The 20,482-nt window shown below is 38.8% G+C and overlaps 1 protein-coding gene across 2 annotated transcripts; it reads right to left on the reverse strand.

Annotated features, from left to right (window-relative positions):
* Positions 1 to 126: 126 nt before the first annotated feature.
* Positions 127 to 20,441, reverse strand: gpsm2l (G protein signaling modulator 2, like). Of its 2 annotated transcripts, none has more exons than XM_058410458.1 (14): positions 20,249 to 20,441; positions 10,377 to 10,598; positions 8,402 to 8,537; positions 7,709 to 7,848; positions 5,758 to 5,881; positions 5,561 to 5,676; positions 4,814 to 4,969; positions 3,919 to 4,027; positions 3,587 to 3,707; positions 3,087 to 3,163; positions 2,817 to 3,002; positions 2,486 to 2,642; positions 1,392 to 1,618; positions 127 to 1,218 (listed from the first exon to the last, which is right to left on the reverse strand). In XM_058410458.1, exons 2-14 carry the CDS (start codon positions 10,595 to 10,597, stop codon positions 1,045 to 1,047), a joined length of 1,944 nt encoding a protein of 647 aa, XP_058266441.1. In that variant the 5' UTR covers position 10,598; positions 20,249 to 20,441; the 3' UTR covers positions 127 to 1,044. The 2 variants fall into 2 exon arrangements, with proteins under 2 accessions (XP_058266441.1, XP_058266440.1); XM_058410457.1 differs by lacking the exon at positions 20,249 to 20,441 and adding an exon at positions 17,237 to 17,395.
* Between the last annotated feature and the right edge of the window lie 41 nt (positions 20,442 to 20,482).

Here is a 20,482-nt window from a genome sequence, read left to right on the forward strand (position 1 = left end):
GTTGTTATATGAACAATTTTCATAGCTACACAACTTTTCATGATATTTCAACATTTTTTAAAATACTTGTTATAGTTCTATTTCTCTCCTACACATCACACACACATATACAAACACTGCACTTTTGTATACAGTTTTGTTCATACATCATTAAATTCCGGCTCAAATCTGCTGCTCTATCAAACAGAAAAATCTGAACACTATTCAGTATTAGAGCCGGTTGGTTTGAATGGGAATTAAACTCTAAACTAAAGCCTTATATTGTGTTAAAAAAAAAAAAAGCCTTGTTGTTTTGTGAATTTTTTTGTGCAACAGCGCCACCTGCAGTCAAGAGGGAAAAAAGGTTTTGGAAAAAAAAATGGTCTGGATTAAAAGCTCAGTTTTTATTTTCGGCGTCACATAAAATATATTGTAAAAACAGACAAGCAACTAAATATCAATTAGTATCTCACCAAACTTTATAAAGACAGAACGTCTTTTCAAGTACCTGATTGTTTCTAAAACAGTTTTTAAAAAACTCCATGAATAGTAACAGACTTATGAAATATAACAAGTTACCCAAAAAAAAAAGGATGATGTCATTTCCCCTCTTCCACAACAGCCAGGAACCCAGCAGGAACGCCAGATACGAACTAGACCAAAGTCAGTGTATAATATCGGAACCCTGAGGACGAGACGTCGTTCTGATCCTGAATAAAAGTTTTATACAAAAGAAGGTTTCCCACTGATGCAGTAAAGCAACACGTACTCTAAAACTAGACCTAGCTACGTTTATGGTTTGCTGCGTGGAAACAAGCCGATGGCGTACTGACCTGCAGCCGTACCGAGATGTCCATTAACACTCCTTCATGTTTATATAGTGAGAAACAGGACTGACCCAGACGCCACAACTCCAACTCTGAGATGATTCATGGCTTCCAGTTGTGTTTTTTTTTTTGTTGCTTCAGATAAAACAGGGCTTGTTTTCTGCTGGTTGGGAAAAACTGGGTGACTTCACAAGTCTCCGAAGTCTGTATGACATGGTGCTGGTGCCGGTGTGTGGAGTCAGTCAGGGTTCAGCGGTGTAGGTCCGGGATCGGAGGGCAGATTGACGCGCTGCTCATCCATGCGTTTGGCCTGCGAGCGCAAGATGAGGCTGAAAAAATCTTCATCTGGGACTGTAGGGCCTCGTGTCGGGGGAGGAGGAGGAGCACACCTCTGGTCGTCAAGTCGGGAACCCTGGGAAAACAATTACTCACTTCAGTTACCACTGAGAAGATCTGGGGCTTTGTGTGATTGATCAGTGACAGAAAAATATTCACGGCCCTTTAAACTCTTTATATCTTGAATATGTTTTTTTTTTTAAGTCTATAGTTAAAGTGTGTGTGTGTGTTTTGATTTGAACGACTGACCTGGCACTTGATAAGAATGTCGAAGAAGTCGTCGTCCGGCTCCTTGCTGTCAGCGTTGGCGATGAGTTGACTCAGCACAGCCTGGCTGTTGTTTTGGTCCAGCAGTAAACCCGGCAGTGTCCCCATACTCGCCCGCTGCTCGTCCAGCCGCCGGCCTTGTGAGCTGGCCAGCAAGTCCAGGAAGTGGCCAGGCTGAGCCGACGCCGCCTCTTCGGACACAGAAATAGCTAAATAAATAAATAAAAAATAAAGAGGGTGATGGGGTGTGTGTGAAACAAGTTAGTTTTAAGAACATGGGTTGAAGTACTTCCCCAACTACTAAAGGACATCACTTTCAGTTACGTTTATTAATTTGTTTATTCGAATAAAAGTGTAGCACTTGATTAATATACGAACCTGTTAGTATGCATTATGTGTAAAGGCACATATAAAATAAACTCTGTTGTCTCTACTTAATATAAATAAATAATACATGACCACAGTGCGTTAACGCTCATCACGTCTTGGGAATGAGATAACGAAGTTCTGTTTCATTTCTATTTTTCTATAATAAGCTGGATATAATAGACAGTAAGGTAAAGTCTCTGTTTCTTATTGAAAATTATCTTTAAAATGATGGACTTTAATAATTCAGTCAATTACACAAAGAAACAGTCATGCCATGTCTTCATATTCATTAATGAATTGTTTAATTAATCTAGTATAAATGTTGATTGTTTTGTATACTATACACTATTTACATAAACATCTCCGTGAACATCATTTATTATTAAGTAGAAATTTCACCAGCAGGGCTTCATATAAAAATAACGAAATAATAATAATAATAATAATAAAAAAATCCTCCTAATCTCAGGAGCCAGGGCTAATTTTGTGTCCATAAATAAATAAATAAATAAAATTATTTCTGATTAGGTGTAATTCCAGCTTCTTTTTTTCTAATTCCAGTTTTTGTCATACAGTGCCAGAAATCACTCAGGATGAATTTCTTTAACTTTTTCCACAGAGAACAGATCTTTGAATCATTCTGCTTTACAGCTCATCCTATCACACCACACAGAGGTCACCTGGGTAAAGGGGAGGGGCTAACTCACGTTTCCTCACAGCTATGGGTGGGGTGTCACAAGGGGAGGGGGAGGAGCCACGGCTTAAGCCGCCCTGTAAGGAGCACCTCTGGTCGTCCATGCGGTTTCCCTGAAAGCGAGTGAGCAGGTCGAAAAAACCCTCGTCTCCCAGAGTGTCCGGAGCGTACTGCAGGACAGGATGTAAAAGCGTTTATTATTCACTTTTTCTTCTATGCATGAATAAAAATAGACTCATAAGGAATGCCCAGTTAAACTAATAATCATGCTGACGAGTGAAGTGAACTCCCAGTTGAACCAGCACTGACGCACTTCTGTATGAATGGAGTGAATGAGTAAGCACCTTGGGATCCAGCTCAGGCGTACGAGGAGAGCGGTTGGGGCTCTGAGGTGTTTTAGTTGGATTTGCTCCGTTGGCTTTCTGTTTCTTCCCCTTAAAGCGAGTGATGAAGAAGAGTTTGGATGACGTCTTGGCTATGGGGGAAATTTTGGACTGCTTTGGGGAGAGGTCCTCATCGCTCGCGGGCCCCTGTATGACAGAGACAAGTGTGTGAAGTGGGAAAAAGGCTAAAAAATTGGAGAGTAGTGTGTGTGTGTGTGTGTGTGGACTTACAGGACTCTTGTCTTGATTGAGTTTCATGAGCTCCATGTTCTCCATGCTGTGTCTCCGTCCTGACCTGGGTTTTGTTCCTGCAAAGTCAAAAATTCATACTTTGTCCATCATAGTGTTAATTTATAGTGTTCCTCCATCCAATCCTGGGATTGACTATTTGCTACTTAATACACACACACACACACACACAGGAACCTTACGGCAACTTTTTCAGTTCCAAAGTATGTTACTGTGTACAGAAGATCCCCTCTGCTACAGCATAAGCCCCCAAATTATTCTTGATCTGCTGATCTAAATCCAATGATGAACTCAAAACGTAAAAACTAGGGTTTCATTTAAATAAATGCAAAGAACATCACGGACGTGTGGATTCTAAATGGATATGGCGCCCCGTTGATCACTCTGTGAATACACAAGGAGACCTGGAGAGGTCTGAAATGTAACGTGTGAGGACGGAGGGACATATGAGACATCGGAGTGTGTAGGTGGACCAGTGTTACCTGTGGGACTGTCCATCTGGCTGTCTGTGTGGCTTACGTTGTGGTTCTGTTTCAGACCCAACACCAGCTGCAGGTCTGAAACATTCATTCTGGCTGTCAGCTCACCGCTACGGTCTCCAATCTGACACACACACACACAGCATGTTTGTGATGCACAGGCAGATAGAAATGGTGCTGATAAATGCAGGAGCACAGACAGATAGAGGAGTGTGTAGCTCCCAGTTGGACTAACAGAGGGGTAAAGCATTTCCTGTGCAATCCAATTCCTCTTATCTCCCATCATGGCCAAGGCTGGAAATACAAAACTCATGGGTGCATGCACACACACACACCTCTTTGGAAATCTCCAGATGTTTCTCAGCATACTGTAAGGCCTGTTCATGGTTTCCGAGAGCTGTGTAGGCGTTTCCTAAACTCCAGCAAGCTCTCCCTTCTCCTATCCTACACACACACAAAACACACAAAGAAAGGAACAAAGAAAAGGAAATAAACACAGCTGTGTGTGTGTGTGTCAGAGATGGTAGGGTTTTGCTTTTCATTTCATTGTGAGGAAGTGGTAACATGGCTAATTTGTGGTCATGTGGTCCACATTTATTTTAGTAGAAATCTGGACCACAGTATTTGTTTTTACTTAGTACTTGTTTTTCCCTCCGTTCTATTCAGGCACAACATTGTTTCGTCTTTCAAATGATTTAAATGATCCAAAACAGGCGTCCTTTAAACCAAAAGAATGCTGCTTGTGCATTGCAATTTCTTCTGTTTCTATACAGTTCAGTCAGCTCCAAAATTTTTGGCACCCTTAAGGGAGTTCTGAAGTAAATAACTTAATAAAAAGCAAAAACAAAGCTCTCAAGTATTGGCAGCCCTGCATTTAACTACATTGTGCAACATACTTTTACTAACATAACAGCGCTGAGTCAAGAAACACCTTTATGTCATAGTGAGTTAGTCAACCTCAGTAGAATGAGGTCGTGAAATTCAGGCATATGAATCATTTTCTTTTACAGATTTCAGATGTAATGCAGTGTTTAATCTTAAAAGTATGTGAGATTAACTTCATATTCTAACTAATAAATCAATATGCCATAATATTCACTACGCTACTCAGATAGCTCAGTATTGAGCACTGAAATCACAGCCTACGCAATCTTTAATTAACTTAGAATTAATAATCCACCATCCTAAAGTACAGCTGTTATACTGTATTGAATCTGTGTGTGTGTGTACCTGTCTTTCAGGTCCTGAGCGATGATGAGGTGTTTGAGGTGGTAGTCGATGGCTCTCTCGTAGTCCTGCAGCAGTGTGTACGTGTTGCCCAAACTGTAACAGGCTTGAGCCTCTACCGCCCGGTCCCTCAGCTGCCGAGCCAGCTGTAGTGTGCGTCTGTGAACCAATTCAACACACACACACACACACACACACACACGCAATATCAGAGGTGAAGTTCCCAAACAGTAATGGTTTAAAACATACAGAGATGCCAGACAACATGGAGGAGATGAAAATAACCGACCAGCGGTGTAGTCCGTTAATAGTAATAATAAAAATCTTATTCGGCTTAATATTAATAGACAGCTCACTAGTGTAACACAATGATGCCATCACAATAATTTTACTGATCTGATTTTTTTCACTATCATTCTGAAAACTGACATCACCCGAGTTTCACCTTTAACCTGAGCTTTTGCGTGACCGATGATAAACTTACTGGTGATTAGATATATGAAAGCATTGCTATGGATACACTCTATTTTTTCATATCAGCAAAAAAAGGTTTTAGGCAAAAATCCCCCAGCAAAAAAATTGCAAAAATGACCCTAGGACAGTTTTTTTTTTTTAAAGTGGTTCTTTGAGATTTGATTGATATGAAATGGCTTATTTTAAATATTTTTTTCCTTTATAACATTTCTCAGTAGCGAACACGTGCACTAACAGCTATATGCACTAAAATAAAATGAAGAGCATTAAACTTGCTTGTAGTTTTCAGCTGCCACCTCGAACTGGCCCAGGAAGATGTAAGCGTTTCCGAGGTTACAGTAAGCTCTCCTCTCGGCGGCCCGGTCTCCGAACTCTTTAGCGATGAGGAGACGCTGCGAAGGTGAACCAAATCTCAGTGGGGGTTTATAGTTGAATTTGATGTACATCGTCACAAAGACACGAGACGCTCGTACCTGTTCGTGAGCCAGCACGGCATTCTGAAAGTTCCCCAGCAGGTAGTGAGTGTTCCCCAGGTTGCCGTACGTCCGTCCTTGTGCTGCCCGGTCCCCCAGCTCCTTCACGATGCACAGATTCGCTCTGGAAACATGTGGTACGTTACTTTGTTTGCAATAACAATCGCAATTTTTGGACTGTAAATGTTATTCCAACTTTATATAAAGCAGCGTGGCTGAATTCTCATTTCTGATTGGTCAGGAGGTTTGAGGTGATGATTCAGCCCAGGTTTATGAGAATGTACCTGTTCCTATGGTAACAACTTATACCATGGACAATCCACATAAGGAAAACTTACTTATATATTTTATGTTCTGTGTTTCATTTTCTTTTATGTAAGAAGTCTACATGTTTTATGAAAAGCCAAGCGGAAACAAAATTTTCTGATATCTTCGGACAGACAAGTTTTCGTTTTGTGGTTTCTCGGTAACGACTCGTTAAGGTGCAGTTTTATTCTCATCAACTTTCCGAACTTTGGGGGAACAGTTTGGGGATGACCCCTTCCTGTTCCAACATGACTGCACACCAGTGCACAAAGCAAGGTCCATAAAGCCATGGATGAGTGGGTTTGGTGTGGAGGAACTTGACTGACCTGCACATAGTGCTGACCTCAACCTGATCGAACACCTTTGGGATGAATTAGAGACTTTAACTTAATACATGCTCCATTCACCATGTAATTCTCTAGTGTTTCTGGACCTACAGTATAATCATATAATTTTAAAGCAAACAATTTGCACTACTGCCAGACAATTGATCTAGTTCTAGTTTCTTTATTTTTGCATTTTCCTTTTTTTTCTGGCCCTGAAATGAGCTCCGCTCTCCACCCTGTCCAGAACAGAGCTCCTTTTCTTTAAATCATGATGAAAACTGTATCGTTTTAGGGATAGTGTTACTGTTTACATGGCAAATGAAGGGCACCTTGCAGCCAGCAGAGGTTACAAACCGCTCCTTTAATTTATGGCTTTCTTCTTTAAAAAAATTCGTATTACAGTGCTTAAATGCAGTATAACGTTAGCGGTTTAATTACACCCGATTTGTCATACTATGTCGTCACGTACCATGTGTTTCACATCATTACACAGCTAGAAAATATGTTGTGGGATTTATACTGTGAGCTCTGCAATTTATGAGCAGTCAAAAACGCTCAAGCACGGGTAATTTGAAAGCAGTGCGGCGTTGCCAAATCTACACACAGTTCAAAGGAGACTGTTTTGTGTTTTAGTGTGTGTGTGTGTGTGTAACATCATGTCTGGATTAAAAGCTCAAGCCTGTAATATAGACAAAACCCCTCTTTAATTTAGGCAACAGTAATGGCTTCCTTACATGAAATCACTAAACCGGTGGAGTTTTTCTCTATGTTTTAGGAAAACAATCAACGACTGGGCAGGAAGCTGAGTTCTATTACCATCTCGAAGTGAATTATTTCCCTATAACACCACATCCCAGAGGGCTTTATTTTTTCCTTTACACCCAAGCTGTCTATGGTGGTGTATGTGTATTTAACGTAAGGGATAATAGAAACTAGTTTCCAGTATGTTCTGCAGCATTAAATGTAACAATAAATGGATAAAAACTGTGATCTGTTGTAACCATTGTGTGTACACACACTCCTCAGCATACGCACAAATACTATATACATGCACACACACAATAAGTAGCAGATGCACACGTGCAGACACAATAGCACACAAACACACATCAGTGTGCACACACACCACAGACAGAACACTTACACACCACAACACATACACACAGAGAAAATGAGAGAGAGAGAAATAGGTGGCAGACACATATGCACACAAACACACCATATTCAGGACTCATACATACCACAACACATGCACACACAGGCACATTCTCACTCACACTCACAGAGAGAGAGAGAGAGAGAGAGAGAGAGAGACTTACTCATAGTATTCTGTAGCTTTCTTTAGAGCGATGCGTGCCTCCTCTGGAAATTCTCCTGGGTCTGTCCCACTCCAACATATGTTCTTCCCCTTGGCGTGATACACATTCCCATAATTATACAGCGCTCGTGCCTGCCCCACCTATTAAACCACACACACACACACACACACACACACTTACTTCAGTCCAGAGGAAAGTAACCGCTGCTGATGACATCTCTATAACGGATCGTCGCCTACCATTTAAACTAACTTTATGTGCTACTGAAATAGTCTTCAAACATTACATTAGGGTCACTGTCCCTAATTAACAAAAGCGTAGAAAATAGCTTTGAATGAAGCGAGAGGGAAAATCTAACATAATGGCATAAGAAAAACGCATACAAGCTGTGAGTGTATAAGGACTCACTCCCACTGGTGTGCAATGTGTAAATTAGATTAGATTCAGTGAAGCATGGTGGTGGTAGCTTTATGTTAAGAGACCCTTATATGCTTCTAATTCAGTTTCTCAGATGTTTCAGATTTCCGGATTAACTGCAAAAAGCACATTCCGAATAAATAAAATTAGTCTAATAAATTCAGGCTGATCTTATACTATAATATCTAAATATATAATATAAATGCACTTAATCGAAGTGCACTGCTGCTGCGAGGATGGTTTACATCCCCGATGATCACACAAACCCGCCATCACCTTATCATGAAGCATTCTAGAAATATCCAGGTGTCTCTGGCAACAAGCCGCTGCCTCGTCATAGCGACCCAGGACCTTCAGCGTGTTTCCGAGATTCCCGCTAGCTTTGGCCTCGCCCAGCTGATCTCCAATCGTTCTGAGAGGAAAAATAAAGGTGTTTAGAACCAAATCATGATGATAAGGGCTAAAAATCATCCTGATGTGCAACATCTGCAACCTATAATGCTGAGCTGAAGGAGCAAATAATCTCAAATAAGTGTAATGACATCATGCATCATTAAATCATACTTTATCTAGCTAAATGCCTGACAGCAGATAAAACTGTATTAATAAAGCACTACGTAAGGGAACAGATAATTAACAGTGAGTTGGCGTGATGATGCAGAGTTACTGATATTGAGTATTTTTTTAATAACCACACAGCCTGAAGTGTTTCACTCCTGATGTGTTTGACTGACTTGTCACTTTTTTATCTATTTATTGTTACATTTAACACGTTATTTCCTGGTTTAATATTAGGCTGTCTTTATTTTTATTTGTTTTATTGTGATTTTATTTACCATACATGTACATTGTTACCATAGCAACAATATTAAATAACAACAAAAGCATTAATATAAAGCTGCGATTTAAATTATAGACAGAATTACAGAGCTACTCTTACGGACATATGTACGGACAAAATTAACACCTTTCGAGTCAAAATATATAATATATAATATATATATATAGGATCTGGGTGCAGTTTCGATGTCATACACAGAGAGCCGGTAAAGCCACATTGTAACCGAAGCCCTGATGAACAGGTTTATCTGGTGGGTCCGAGATCAGAAGCTCTGTATGTTTCAGTGTTTTCATTCGTCCTACACGCCACCTACTCATCTCAAGAGGAACACGATTTTAATCAGGACTGCGTAAATACCAGGGGTTTTCGAGAGAGATTGTAATCAGACGGAGGTGTGGTTTATATATAAAATTTTTTTAAACATTTTTAAAAAATGAGGATGAAAGTCAAAGGTTGTGAAATGTTTATGAGATATGTGGGGAACATGAATCTGAATTTATGCAAATATGTCAAATGTTAGTTACTTAGAAAATGACACATTCTGGAAAGAATCAGGTGTACTAAATTTACATGTCAATAATATCATTACACACAACCATCTCGATTCTGATTGGCTGACGCAAAGTTATTTTACAAAAGAGCAAAAAAAAAAACCCAAAGAAATCAAAAAACACAGGTTTCTATAAGATTTATATAATATAATATAATATTAAAGCATCTACTGTAATCTGTTAGCGTTTCTATAGTAACAGTTTCTGTAGTGACACTTCAGTGGTGAAGTTTTTCCACTACAGGAAAGTCTTCATTCCGTGTTTCTGTTAATAATTTCACAAGAAAAAGAATGAGGATGTGACTTTTTAGAGTTAACTTGTTTAGCCTTAATGCTAATGTAGCTATAAATGGATAAAAACTATGTGGTGTTCAATAATATTTCAGCAAAACGTTGAAACAAAACACTTTGGATTTTTTTTTATTTTTTGTTGGAGATGCCACTATACATATAGAACACGAAGAAAACGTATAGAAATTTGGATTTATTTTTTTTCGGAATTGGAAATATTACATATCCAGAGAGGTACCTGATTTGTCTTATATTCAGATTCATTTATTCATTAATACTTTACTATAGTTCTAATGGACTTGATTGTTGTAATGAATTTCAAGGTGAGGTGCTTCGGTTAAAAGAAAAACACACATTAAAAGCTTAGTAGTGTTTAAAGAAAAGAATATCAGCTGGGTTTTGGGCATCAGGTGATACTCAAGGTTTTGGTATCAGTATCGGAGAAGAAAACTGTAGCACCTTATGTAAACAATGGTGCTCTAATCTAATCTGAACCATGCAGAGAATAAATCGAGATTATGGTGCACTCGGTGTTCCTCAGCACTCGAGAGAATGTTCCAGAAGCTCACCGGGTAAGAGTGAGGTCATGGCGGTGGAACTCGAGCGCTTTGTTGTAGTCCTGCAGGTGGAAGTAGGCGTTTCCCAGCTGGCTGTAGATGGCGCTGAGGATCTGCAGGTCCTCCGTCCCGACCTGGATGGCGGACTCGAAGAAGGAGACGCCTGCACGGTAATCGCCAGTTTTACACAGACGCTCTCCTTCCAGCGCCAGCTCCAGACACGAGGCCTCCATCCTGGAGAGAAGCAGATCGAGACGGAGAAGTTAGGGCTGAGAGATTAAAGAACACTCACAGGATATATGCATTATTCCTTCAAACACATAGCCAATTAAAAAGATTTTGACAGCGTCAAATTGCAGGTCGTTTTGTATAACTGGTATCCGGCTACATGCAGTTATTTACAACAGACTTTCTCTTTCTGTTACTGAAGACGTCTCCTTATCTTTCTCGCTTCCTAATCGCAAAAACATGGCCTGGAGTGCGTCACACCCGCGCGAGTTATCGGGAAACAGAGCTCAGCTCATGGGTTCAGTCAAACAGTTAAGACAGAAGAGACAATGTGAGATTTGGGAAGATTTTATGATACAATTATTCCAGTTGACGAGGCTGAAATCAACCCAAGTGTCCAGTCAAACAGGATAATGACCAACAAAAAGCCAATAATATAAAATATTTTATATAAAATATATTTTAAAAAAAAACAGAAAAGAAAGAAAAAAACCCAAACCAATAAAATAAATAAATAAAAATAATGAAATAAATAAATAAATAAATTAGTCGGATTTAAAGACTAGGTCTGCTAAACGCAATTAATTCCTTTTTTTTATGTTAAAGCAGATATCAAAAATTGATACAGGGTCATAAACATTGTGTGTTGCATCTCACCCAAGTCATTTTGCGCTTTCTTGCTAAGGAACAGCAAAAGAATGTTGTGTTACACATGGAATGGCATTTCTTTTGTCGACTACTTTTCAGCTTTTATAAATTCATAAAATCCACACTGTGGCCATGAGGCTGCTCTGAACAGCACAGGGCGGAGGCCTGAACTTCTTACAGCTATTTGGACTGGGACTCGTCTCGGTCGTGGGTATCGGTCTCGCTAAATATGCTCTCGGTGTTGACAGAGCTTGTAAAAATAACATTGTCTTCTTTTCGCTTGCACAAAGTTAAGAATAATTCCTTCTGGAAAACTGTTGAATTGTAAAAAAAAAAAAAAAAAATGAAGGCAAGAAGCTGAAATAAAAAGTTTGGATTCAAAAAGGATCTGATGTTTTTCTAGTCATTTGGTCTGGTCTTGGTTGTGAGTTGACTTGAGCTAGTCCTGATCTTGGAGAAGTTAGTTTCAGTGGTTTACACAATTTACACACAAAACAATTGGTCTAGACTTGTGGCCAAAAAATATATTTTAAACAATAAATTTCATTTCAATTTTTATTTTAAGATGTTTTTTTTTTTTTTTTTTTTTTTTTAAAAGATGACGTGTTTAAACAGCTTAATTTGAAGATCTGTGCAAACAAAAAAAATCAACATTTAAAGCCAGACTCAAGACTTTTCGAAGTTTTGACTTCTTTCTCACTGATACGCCATTGAGAGAGAACCATTAACACACACACACCACCACATACACACTTCACCAAAGTCTTCGTAAAAATGACACGACCTCTGAGCAAATATGACCTGCGTGCTGGATCAAATATAAAATATAGCTAATTCACCATGTTTCCTGTTTCCTGAAAGAAATTTGAATTAAAAAGGAAAAACTGGTGTCTCTGTTGGAGCTGTGGGGCATTTGTTTATTCATTTTTCTGGAATAAAAATTTATTTTCGACTGTTTGTTCCTTCACTGCAAATCGATCTGAAGTTCTTCTGCCTGATCAGCTTGATCCAATCATCACACGTTAGTGTCCTGATGGACGTGGTCTTTTCCAGGATGAGCCCCTCCCCCTTTGCTAAGGGTTTTCTGAATGATTTACATCCTCCACCACCATCATCTCTTCAGTAAACTTCTAGAGACTTTGCAGAATAGATACCAAGCTGCACTGAAGATGCTCTGATGGCTCATATGTTGTTTTTTTCCTTTAATTTCTCACCTCGACTATTTCTTCGAGGTGAGAAATTTAAAAAAAAAAAAAAGCGCACAATTTTAGGTAATTTCAGGTCCTGCCTTGGAAAACCCACACATTTGCATTCGATAATCTCCTACCTCTTCTTCTTCCTCCTTCTGTGACGATTCCCTAAACATTCCCTAACTGGGGACATCTCCATCTTTTTGCCCACGCTCTCTTCGTTGGGGCAGTGGACGTGCCAGACGGCTCTCCGTGAGACGTGGCTGGAGATCCAGTGACGCAGTCGTTTAGTGCTGACACCCATTATGAAGCTCCACGGGTCAGATCTTCGACTGATAGACTCTCAGCTCTATGAGAAGTGCTTAAAGCAGGATATCTCGAGGTACGGTGTGGACCGGTGACGCTGAGCGTCGGGTAACTTCAGGTAACGTTAAGCTTGGGTTAAGTAGTCAGGGTTGAACAGGAAGTACGTGCATCCTTCAATCCACACCTGCTGCCATCTGTCAGGTTTAATCAGTGTCCAGTGCTTACAGAGATTATAACTCTGTGTAGAATGATGGCGTCTTCGATCACTGATCGTTTGATGTGTAAATATGAATCGATCCAATCATAAATCAGTTTGTCGCTTTTGATCTTTATGATCCAGAGTAGATTTGAATCAAAATCTATTCAGAAACCTTCCATGATCCGTCATAAGTAAATGATGTGGAGCTACATGGAGACCTGGTGAAGGAGGTGTGGCCTTGTACCTATTATTATTCTGCATAAACTTAAACACCTGAATCACACTATGACATCATATCGCGCTGAAAGCATCGTTTATATGTTAAAATTTTCGAGCTGATTTTGTTGCTGCAAGCAGAAGATTTCTTTCCATACTTCGAAATTCAACGTGGGAATCAGAATTAATTTCATTTTTGATCTCAGACTGTAAGCACTGCGATAACGCTCACCTAAAATCCACCAAGAAGACGGAATATCAATTATTTACTCTCGATAATTATTTACAATTTAAATGCCATATCTTCTTTCTTCTTCTTCTTTCGGCTTTTCCCTTCAGAAGTCGCCACCGTGAATCATCTCTCTCCACCTATCCCTATCTTCCACATCCTCAACAACTGCACCCACTAGCTTCATGTTCTCAATTTAAATGCCTTATATCAGGTATTACCTTGGGATCTAAAACAGAAACTCGTAACCTCTGACCAGGGAAGAAAATAAAACAAGAAAACACTCCTCAATCAAGCTATTAGCTAGTTAAAGCTATAACGCTGACTAGACTGGGTTTTCTGAGGCTGTGAATATACATCACTCATCATGGCTAGTTTGAACAAAAAAACATCCATGTTTTTCTCCCAAGTTTGAAGTGGGGAAATCACATGATTCTGAGTGCTGACTTCTGAGCTAACTTGAAAGCAGCATTATTTATTTATTCCACTTTACAGTTTCAAGTCCTCGTAATTTCCTGTTGCGTGTGAAGATGACGCTCTGTAAAAGCAGCATGACCTCACGTTAAATGTAGTCATCCCTAAAAATAGGAATCTCCTCAAAGCCTCAAAGTCCCGTCTCCTGTAATAAACCACACTGGGATATTTCGCCGTATTCAGTACTGTAATTATCAGCTTCCGACTAAGCGCATGATGGAAATACATATATAACGCGCAAAAAAAAAAAAAAAAAAAAATCTAAAATGCTTTAGTTTTGAAGAAAACATTAGACTCGAGATGACATTTTTGTTGCTCTGGTCACTCGGAGGTCAAGCACATTAACACCATTTTATTTCTAATTGCGCTAAATTACCTACAAACGTTTATTATAATGACTCGGCTAATATAAGAAGAAAAAAAAACCCCACTTGAACAGTTGGCCCAAATTCCTGAATCAGCAACAAGGACATTTATATAAACATCATACTTGGACTAGAGCTTGTATTTTTCTACACAACACATCAGCAGATTATTATATGACCTAAATGCACTTTATTCACAAGAATCCCACTACCAATTCATAGTCACAGATATATTTTTATATTTTCTATATAGTTTTTCCCTTCGCTTGTTAAATAAATTCATTTACATTTTTCCTGGAACTATTTTTATTTTATTCGCTATTTTCTATTTTTTTGTACTTTGTCACTTTGACTTCAGGAAGCATTTAATGGCACACTTTTCCCTGCAAATGAACTCCAAATGCTGGAAGCTCGTTTTTTCCCCTTTTCTCGGTTTTGTTTTATTCCTGGCCGCCGCGAAGCAGTGCTGATGACCGTGTCATGGAGAAGACGACTTCACTCCGGGGCACTAGCCAGCTATCCGAGGCCAAGCCGGGCAAATCCACTTGACTGCGGTAATTCCAGCGCTTTGCCCAAAGTGACCTCAGCACCGGGAACAGAGCGACGCCCAGTTACAGAGCAGAAAAAGAAGATTTAATATTCGCTCATGTTCTCGCTTCACGTTGCATATCCAAGAAAATTAACTAAACTTTAATATTAATGTTTACTGATTTCGAAGCTTGCGAATGCGACGTGTTACATTAGCGCTGTTCCTGGTACCACCCTCAAGATCTGCGGCTGTTCTGTTAACATTTTTATTATATTATTCAATAACATATTGATTTTTAACCATTTATAGTTACATTTAATATTAATGAAGATCCATATAACAAGCTCAAAAATGAGGAAAGTCCAAAAAAAACAAAAATAATTATAATAAAAAAACACCTGTACCTAAACTTCAAAATTGTAATTAAAGAATTACAAATTTTTTTACTCCCCGCTTCCTTTTTTAAATAAATAAATAAATAAATAAATAAAGAGAATGTCAGCGTCACAGTTTTGGATGCAGTACTGCTATTTTCCTGCCAGTTTATTTGAACAACTGATCAGTAACAGATCAGCAAGCCAAAGGATGTGGAGCAAAAGATCACCCCCCCCCAAAAAAACCCCCAGAATAATAGAATAAAGAAAATAGAGTTAAAGTTATACAGAATTAAACTTTTTTTTTTTCTCCCTTCATTTCAATAAGACTTGAAAAGATCCAAAAGATATTTAACTTGCTCTATTCATCGCTCAAAAGATGGTTGAGACTTTTTTATACTCAAATTCAGATCTAATTTGTTGAAATGTATTCATTCTTTCAGGAGTTTTGTTGAGTATTTTTACGGTCAAGAACATCTAGTCTTTTTTTTATAACTTATCTCCGTCCTGTGACTGACTTATCGGTTTACTGAATCAATTGTTTACTTGTTCTTTATTTGATTAGATTCCATGTGAAATAATTTACAGAAAATACACAGAAAGCTGCTTTAAAACTTTACGCAGAGAGAAAAAGGTTTTGAAAAACAAGCCAAGAGATAAGAAGGAGTGATGAAGATGGAATGAAGAATATAAAAAAAAAGTCAGGTACGGAAGGAAGTGAAAAGAAAAAAAACGGTGCTGAAGTCTTCTCAGATAAAACCTAGAAGACGGAAAAGTCTGTAAACAAGCAGGAATTTCAAATCAATCATCATCTTGATGAAAATGTTGATTAAACTCGCTCTCTCTCGCAGCACCAGGAGCGACGGCGGAGACAAAGACGGACACAGTAAGAGCCGTGATGTTAAATTTTTAACACAGCCATGAAATATTTAGAGCTGGAGCTGTACGAACAGACGCAACTGGAACAGCTCTAATTCTCTCCAAACTCAAATGGGTTGTGTTTCCAGTCCCGGGTGCGTGTCCACTCTGAACCTGCCTGCTGAGTTTTTCCGACTCGGAGAAACAGTCGTCTAGGAGAGCCGTGATACAAAAATTAGAAGAAAAGAAAGCGTGTAATTACTGACATGGTGAAGGTTTCTTTGAGGAGATTTAGAGGTTTTAGAAGGAGTCTCCAGTGCTAGCACAACTTAAATGTTAGCGTTAAAGCTTTCCGTTTTCCATCACAGGACAAAGAAGTTTCCTCCTTCCTCACAGTTACATCTCTCAGTCACATGACCATTATTTAATCTTATTAAATTTTGGGAAAATATATAAGAGTTGTTGAAGGAACAACTATTTAAAGCTGCTTTAGCGTATGTGATCCTAGGAACCAACTTGTTTCAACATTTAAGACATCTAAAAATGGATAAAGGCACTCTTTAATGAATTAAAAATTAATAATTGCTGAAAATGCTGAAAGAGAAATAAAGCACTCTGGGATGTTCTGAAAGAAAGCAAAACCCCAGAGTCCTCCGTACGCTGTAGGTCCTGGTGTTGATTTCTTTCTCTACAACAACATTACAAAAAAAGTGTTTTATTATTCACTTATTACTTTTATTATTGCTGCATAACTTCATTCTTTCCTTATGAGTCTTTCTGGATGGTTAATGTTTAGCTTTTTTAAAGTGGCCCTTTGTAAATCCGGGTTCTACCATGCTGTAGGTTCTACACAGAAACTTTCAGGGTTCTTTACTAAAGCCACAGAACTCTATGTTGCTAGAACCTTCTCTTTTAAGAAAGAATAATAGTCCAAGAAACATAATCAACAAGGGATGGCCCAGAACAAAAAGGTCATAAACACACTAGAGAACACACACACACACACACACACACACACACACACACACACACACCTCAAAGCATTCAAAGCACATGTTTTGTCTCTTTTGTAACTTAAAACAAATTAAACCAGATACAACAAACCCCTTTAACCCAGACAGAAAAACAGAACATGTTCAGAAAGAAAAGAAAAAACAGAAAGAGACAGAGAGCGAGAGAGAAAAAAAAAACAGCCACATCAACCACTTCTCCCATTACAAAAGATCCGCCTTCCATTATTACAGCCAAATTCCTACCTGGAACGGACGTAAAAAGTTTGCTCCTCATCTTTCATCCTGCTGTCCATTCAGAGGCATAATAAAGACTCGAACTCGAAAAGAAGTAGATATCAGAGGAAAAGTAAGTCGGACTCCGACCGAGTAACAGAGTGGAAGTGAGAAGAAGCACCAAGGAAACATGAGATGAGTGTGTGGATGTGTGTGTGAAAGAGAAAGAGAAACACACACACACACACACACCACCCCAGTGGCCAATATTTAACCCAGGAAAAAATTGCTCATCTTTAGGTAAAAACCAGGATTATTAGTGTTGCCAAGTCTGCACAGTTCTCCCCTCTTCTTCTTTTTTTTTTTTTTTTACACTGGACTGTTGATTTTTTTCCCCCTTCGAGGCCTTTTTTCCCCTCTGAGGCGGTTAAAAAATTTGCATACATTACAAGCGTTATGTCCAGTGATTTGCAAACCGAGTTGGGTTTTTTTTTTCAGTTTCAAATGATAAAGGTTTAGTTTATTATTTAAGTATGTGGGATTAATAATAAAGATATAATGATAAAGATATCAAGACAACTTAGATCACAATATAAGTTTCTGAGATATTAAGAAGTATGTTACAATATTTATTTTTTTAATAAAAATGTCAACTAATGTGACTGTAAAACTTGAAAATTATTATTATCTTTTTTTTTTTTTTTTTTTTTTTTTTTTTTAGAAGTGCCATGCAAATCTGGCAACCCTGAATCTCCTAGAAATATCCTGCTGTAGTGAGAGTGAATGAAATGCACGTGGTTTCGTAGTGCAGGTACAGGCATGGGAGCTGTGAGGAAATCACCTTAATAAGAACGTTTATGTGGAAAACAAGTACACGGACGTTGACGCATGAAACACGCTCTCTGCGTCACACTACATGTGCATGGTGTTTGGGTTCGAGTCACTGTTTCTTCATAGATCGACTCTGTGGGGCTGCCCAGAAACGTACCTGTGCGCTAAACAAAGAGCTTCAAGCTTGTTAGGCTACCCTGTCATTAAGCCATTATGCCTCCTCGTCAAGCCGTATAAACAACTAACGGCAGAAATGTGAAACATTATTTCTCAGAATTACAGATGCTCCACAGATGTTTGGGCTTACATTCTTAACCTCTGGCCTGCTTTAAGAATTGAGTGTGATATATTGTATGTTTTACTGTGTGTGTCTATCACGGTGATTAACACCAGATCACAGATTTATAGAAGGAATAACGCACAGAACACGACAGCGTGGTGTAATGCGGCCCGATGCAAAGCGGAGGTACTGCTGTGATTACTTCCCTATAACAATTATAAACTGTCTATGGGGAAAAAACAAAAACAAGAAAAGAAAAACAATCAAGAAACACTGAGCTTTGCCAATACAAAAATTCGAAATGTCCTGAATAAAGAAAGAAAATCACTGGGATCACTAGAATGCAACAAGATGCTAAACGCTCATCAGCAGCAAGAACCAGAAGAGCAGATTCACAGTCAGTGCAAGTAAGGAATAAGCAACTAAATAACACGTGTTATTTACATTAATACTAATTTGTTCTAAAAAGACTTTTGCTCACTTAACAACTAGGTGGTCTGATAGAAAAAGTTCTGTTTTATGTTGTTTAACACATCTAGGACTTAAATACCAGGACATGAAAGCAGAGGTCCTAACCATCTCGTCCCATATCCATCTCTTAATCTCAACTGATCTGGTCTTGCTGTTCCAATAGTTTTGCTGAAGGCTGTATGACTTGTTCTTTTAAAAATGTACTCAAGACAATGCGTCAAGACATTTTTTAAGTGCCGGTGAACAAAACATATAAGGTTATTAAGAGGCCAAGTCTATTTCAAGCAAAATCAAACAAACCAACAAACAAACATTCCGCGAATTACATATACACCCTGGTCTCAAACCACATCAAGTTCTTCTTGAATGCCACGCCATGTTGTTTAGGACCGTTCCAGACTGTCCCTGCTATTTACAAAACCATTTCCTGAATAATTAGTTCATGAAGCTTAAAGACGTTGTCTGAAGCAAGTATATGAAGACTGAAGCTGGGTATATGCTGAAGAATTTTCTGAACAATTTGGGGTCACTGAGACCAACGACAAACTTCTTGAAACATAGAGTAGTGGTGATGGATTTTTTATTTTTTTTTTTTTACCCCCTAAAGCTCACTTTGAAGATGTTTATGTAACACCATTTTGCGCTCATGCTGACTGATGGGGGTAAGCAAAACGTAGTTTATTTCATCACAGGTCTACTGTAAGGGGATCTTCATGGAGCGATCCGACACGGATAACATGCCATCACACACTCACACACAGACGTTTCCAGGATCATGTCCTTCAGCTTCAGTCAAGTATTTAAGGGGGGAAAAAAACCAGTATGAGATTACATAAAGTCTTACATACATTTTTTAATGCGTTTCTTTCTATTTTTGTAGCTGATTATATACAAGAAGCCATATACCAAATCATGTCTTTGCTGGGTGTATACACAAAAATATCCTCCTTTAATACAATACCATGATCATTTTTTTAATAGTAATGAGTAATAGGGAAACTGAATATGAGCAAAGTCACCACACCTGATTCAGGCATGTCTGAAATAAAGCTGAAACTACAGATCCAGGTCTTCCTTATGATCATAAATCTATTTTTTTCCACCACAAATGATAGAAATCAGATAGACAGATCTAAGATAGACCTCTTAGAAGTGAGAGGAAAAGCAAAAGTAAGCAAAAAAAAAAACTGGGGCAAACACAGAAATGAGGGGAAACTACATCAAGAAGCCTGGAAAGTAAACCAGATGCCCAGATGTGTTTTTCTGACCTCTTAACACGTACACAATATAAAACTCGAAACTATTTTGTAATAATATAACAGAAACGACCAAATTAAACTATGTAACATGGCTAAGTTTAAGGCACGCGCGGGCTCCTGTGTTTGTCTCGCGCGCCGCGCATTCATTCCGACGGTTAACGCGGAGGTTTAAATAAAACGCACGAGACGTTTTTAGTTTACCTTTAAAATGCGCGAGGGACGAGTGGGCAAACAGGCAACATGTCCTACAGCTCCAAAACAAAACCCACAGCTTGTTCAAACAAGTCCTCACTTCTCCGCCATGTTTCCTCGAAAAGTTTTTTCCATACTTCGTCTTTGAGTCGGGAAAAAAAACCCTTGAGTAAGCAGCAGGCGCCAGAAAGGAGTTTATTTCGGGCCACTCCCCTCAGCAGCACGCAAAACAAAGGCAACATT

Source organism: Hemibagrus wyckioides, linkage group LG15, assembly GCF_019097595.1.
Source record: "Hemibagrus wyckioides isolate EC202008001 linkage group LG15, SWU_Hwy_1.0, whole genome shotgun sequence".
NCBI lineage: Eukaryota > Metazoa > Chordata > Actinopteri > Siluriformes > Bagridae > Hemibagrus > Hemibagrus wyckioides.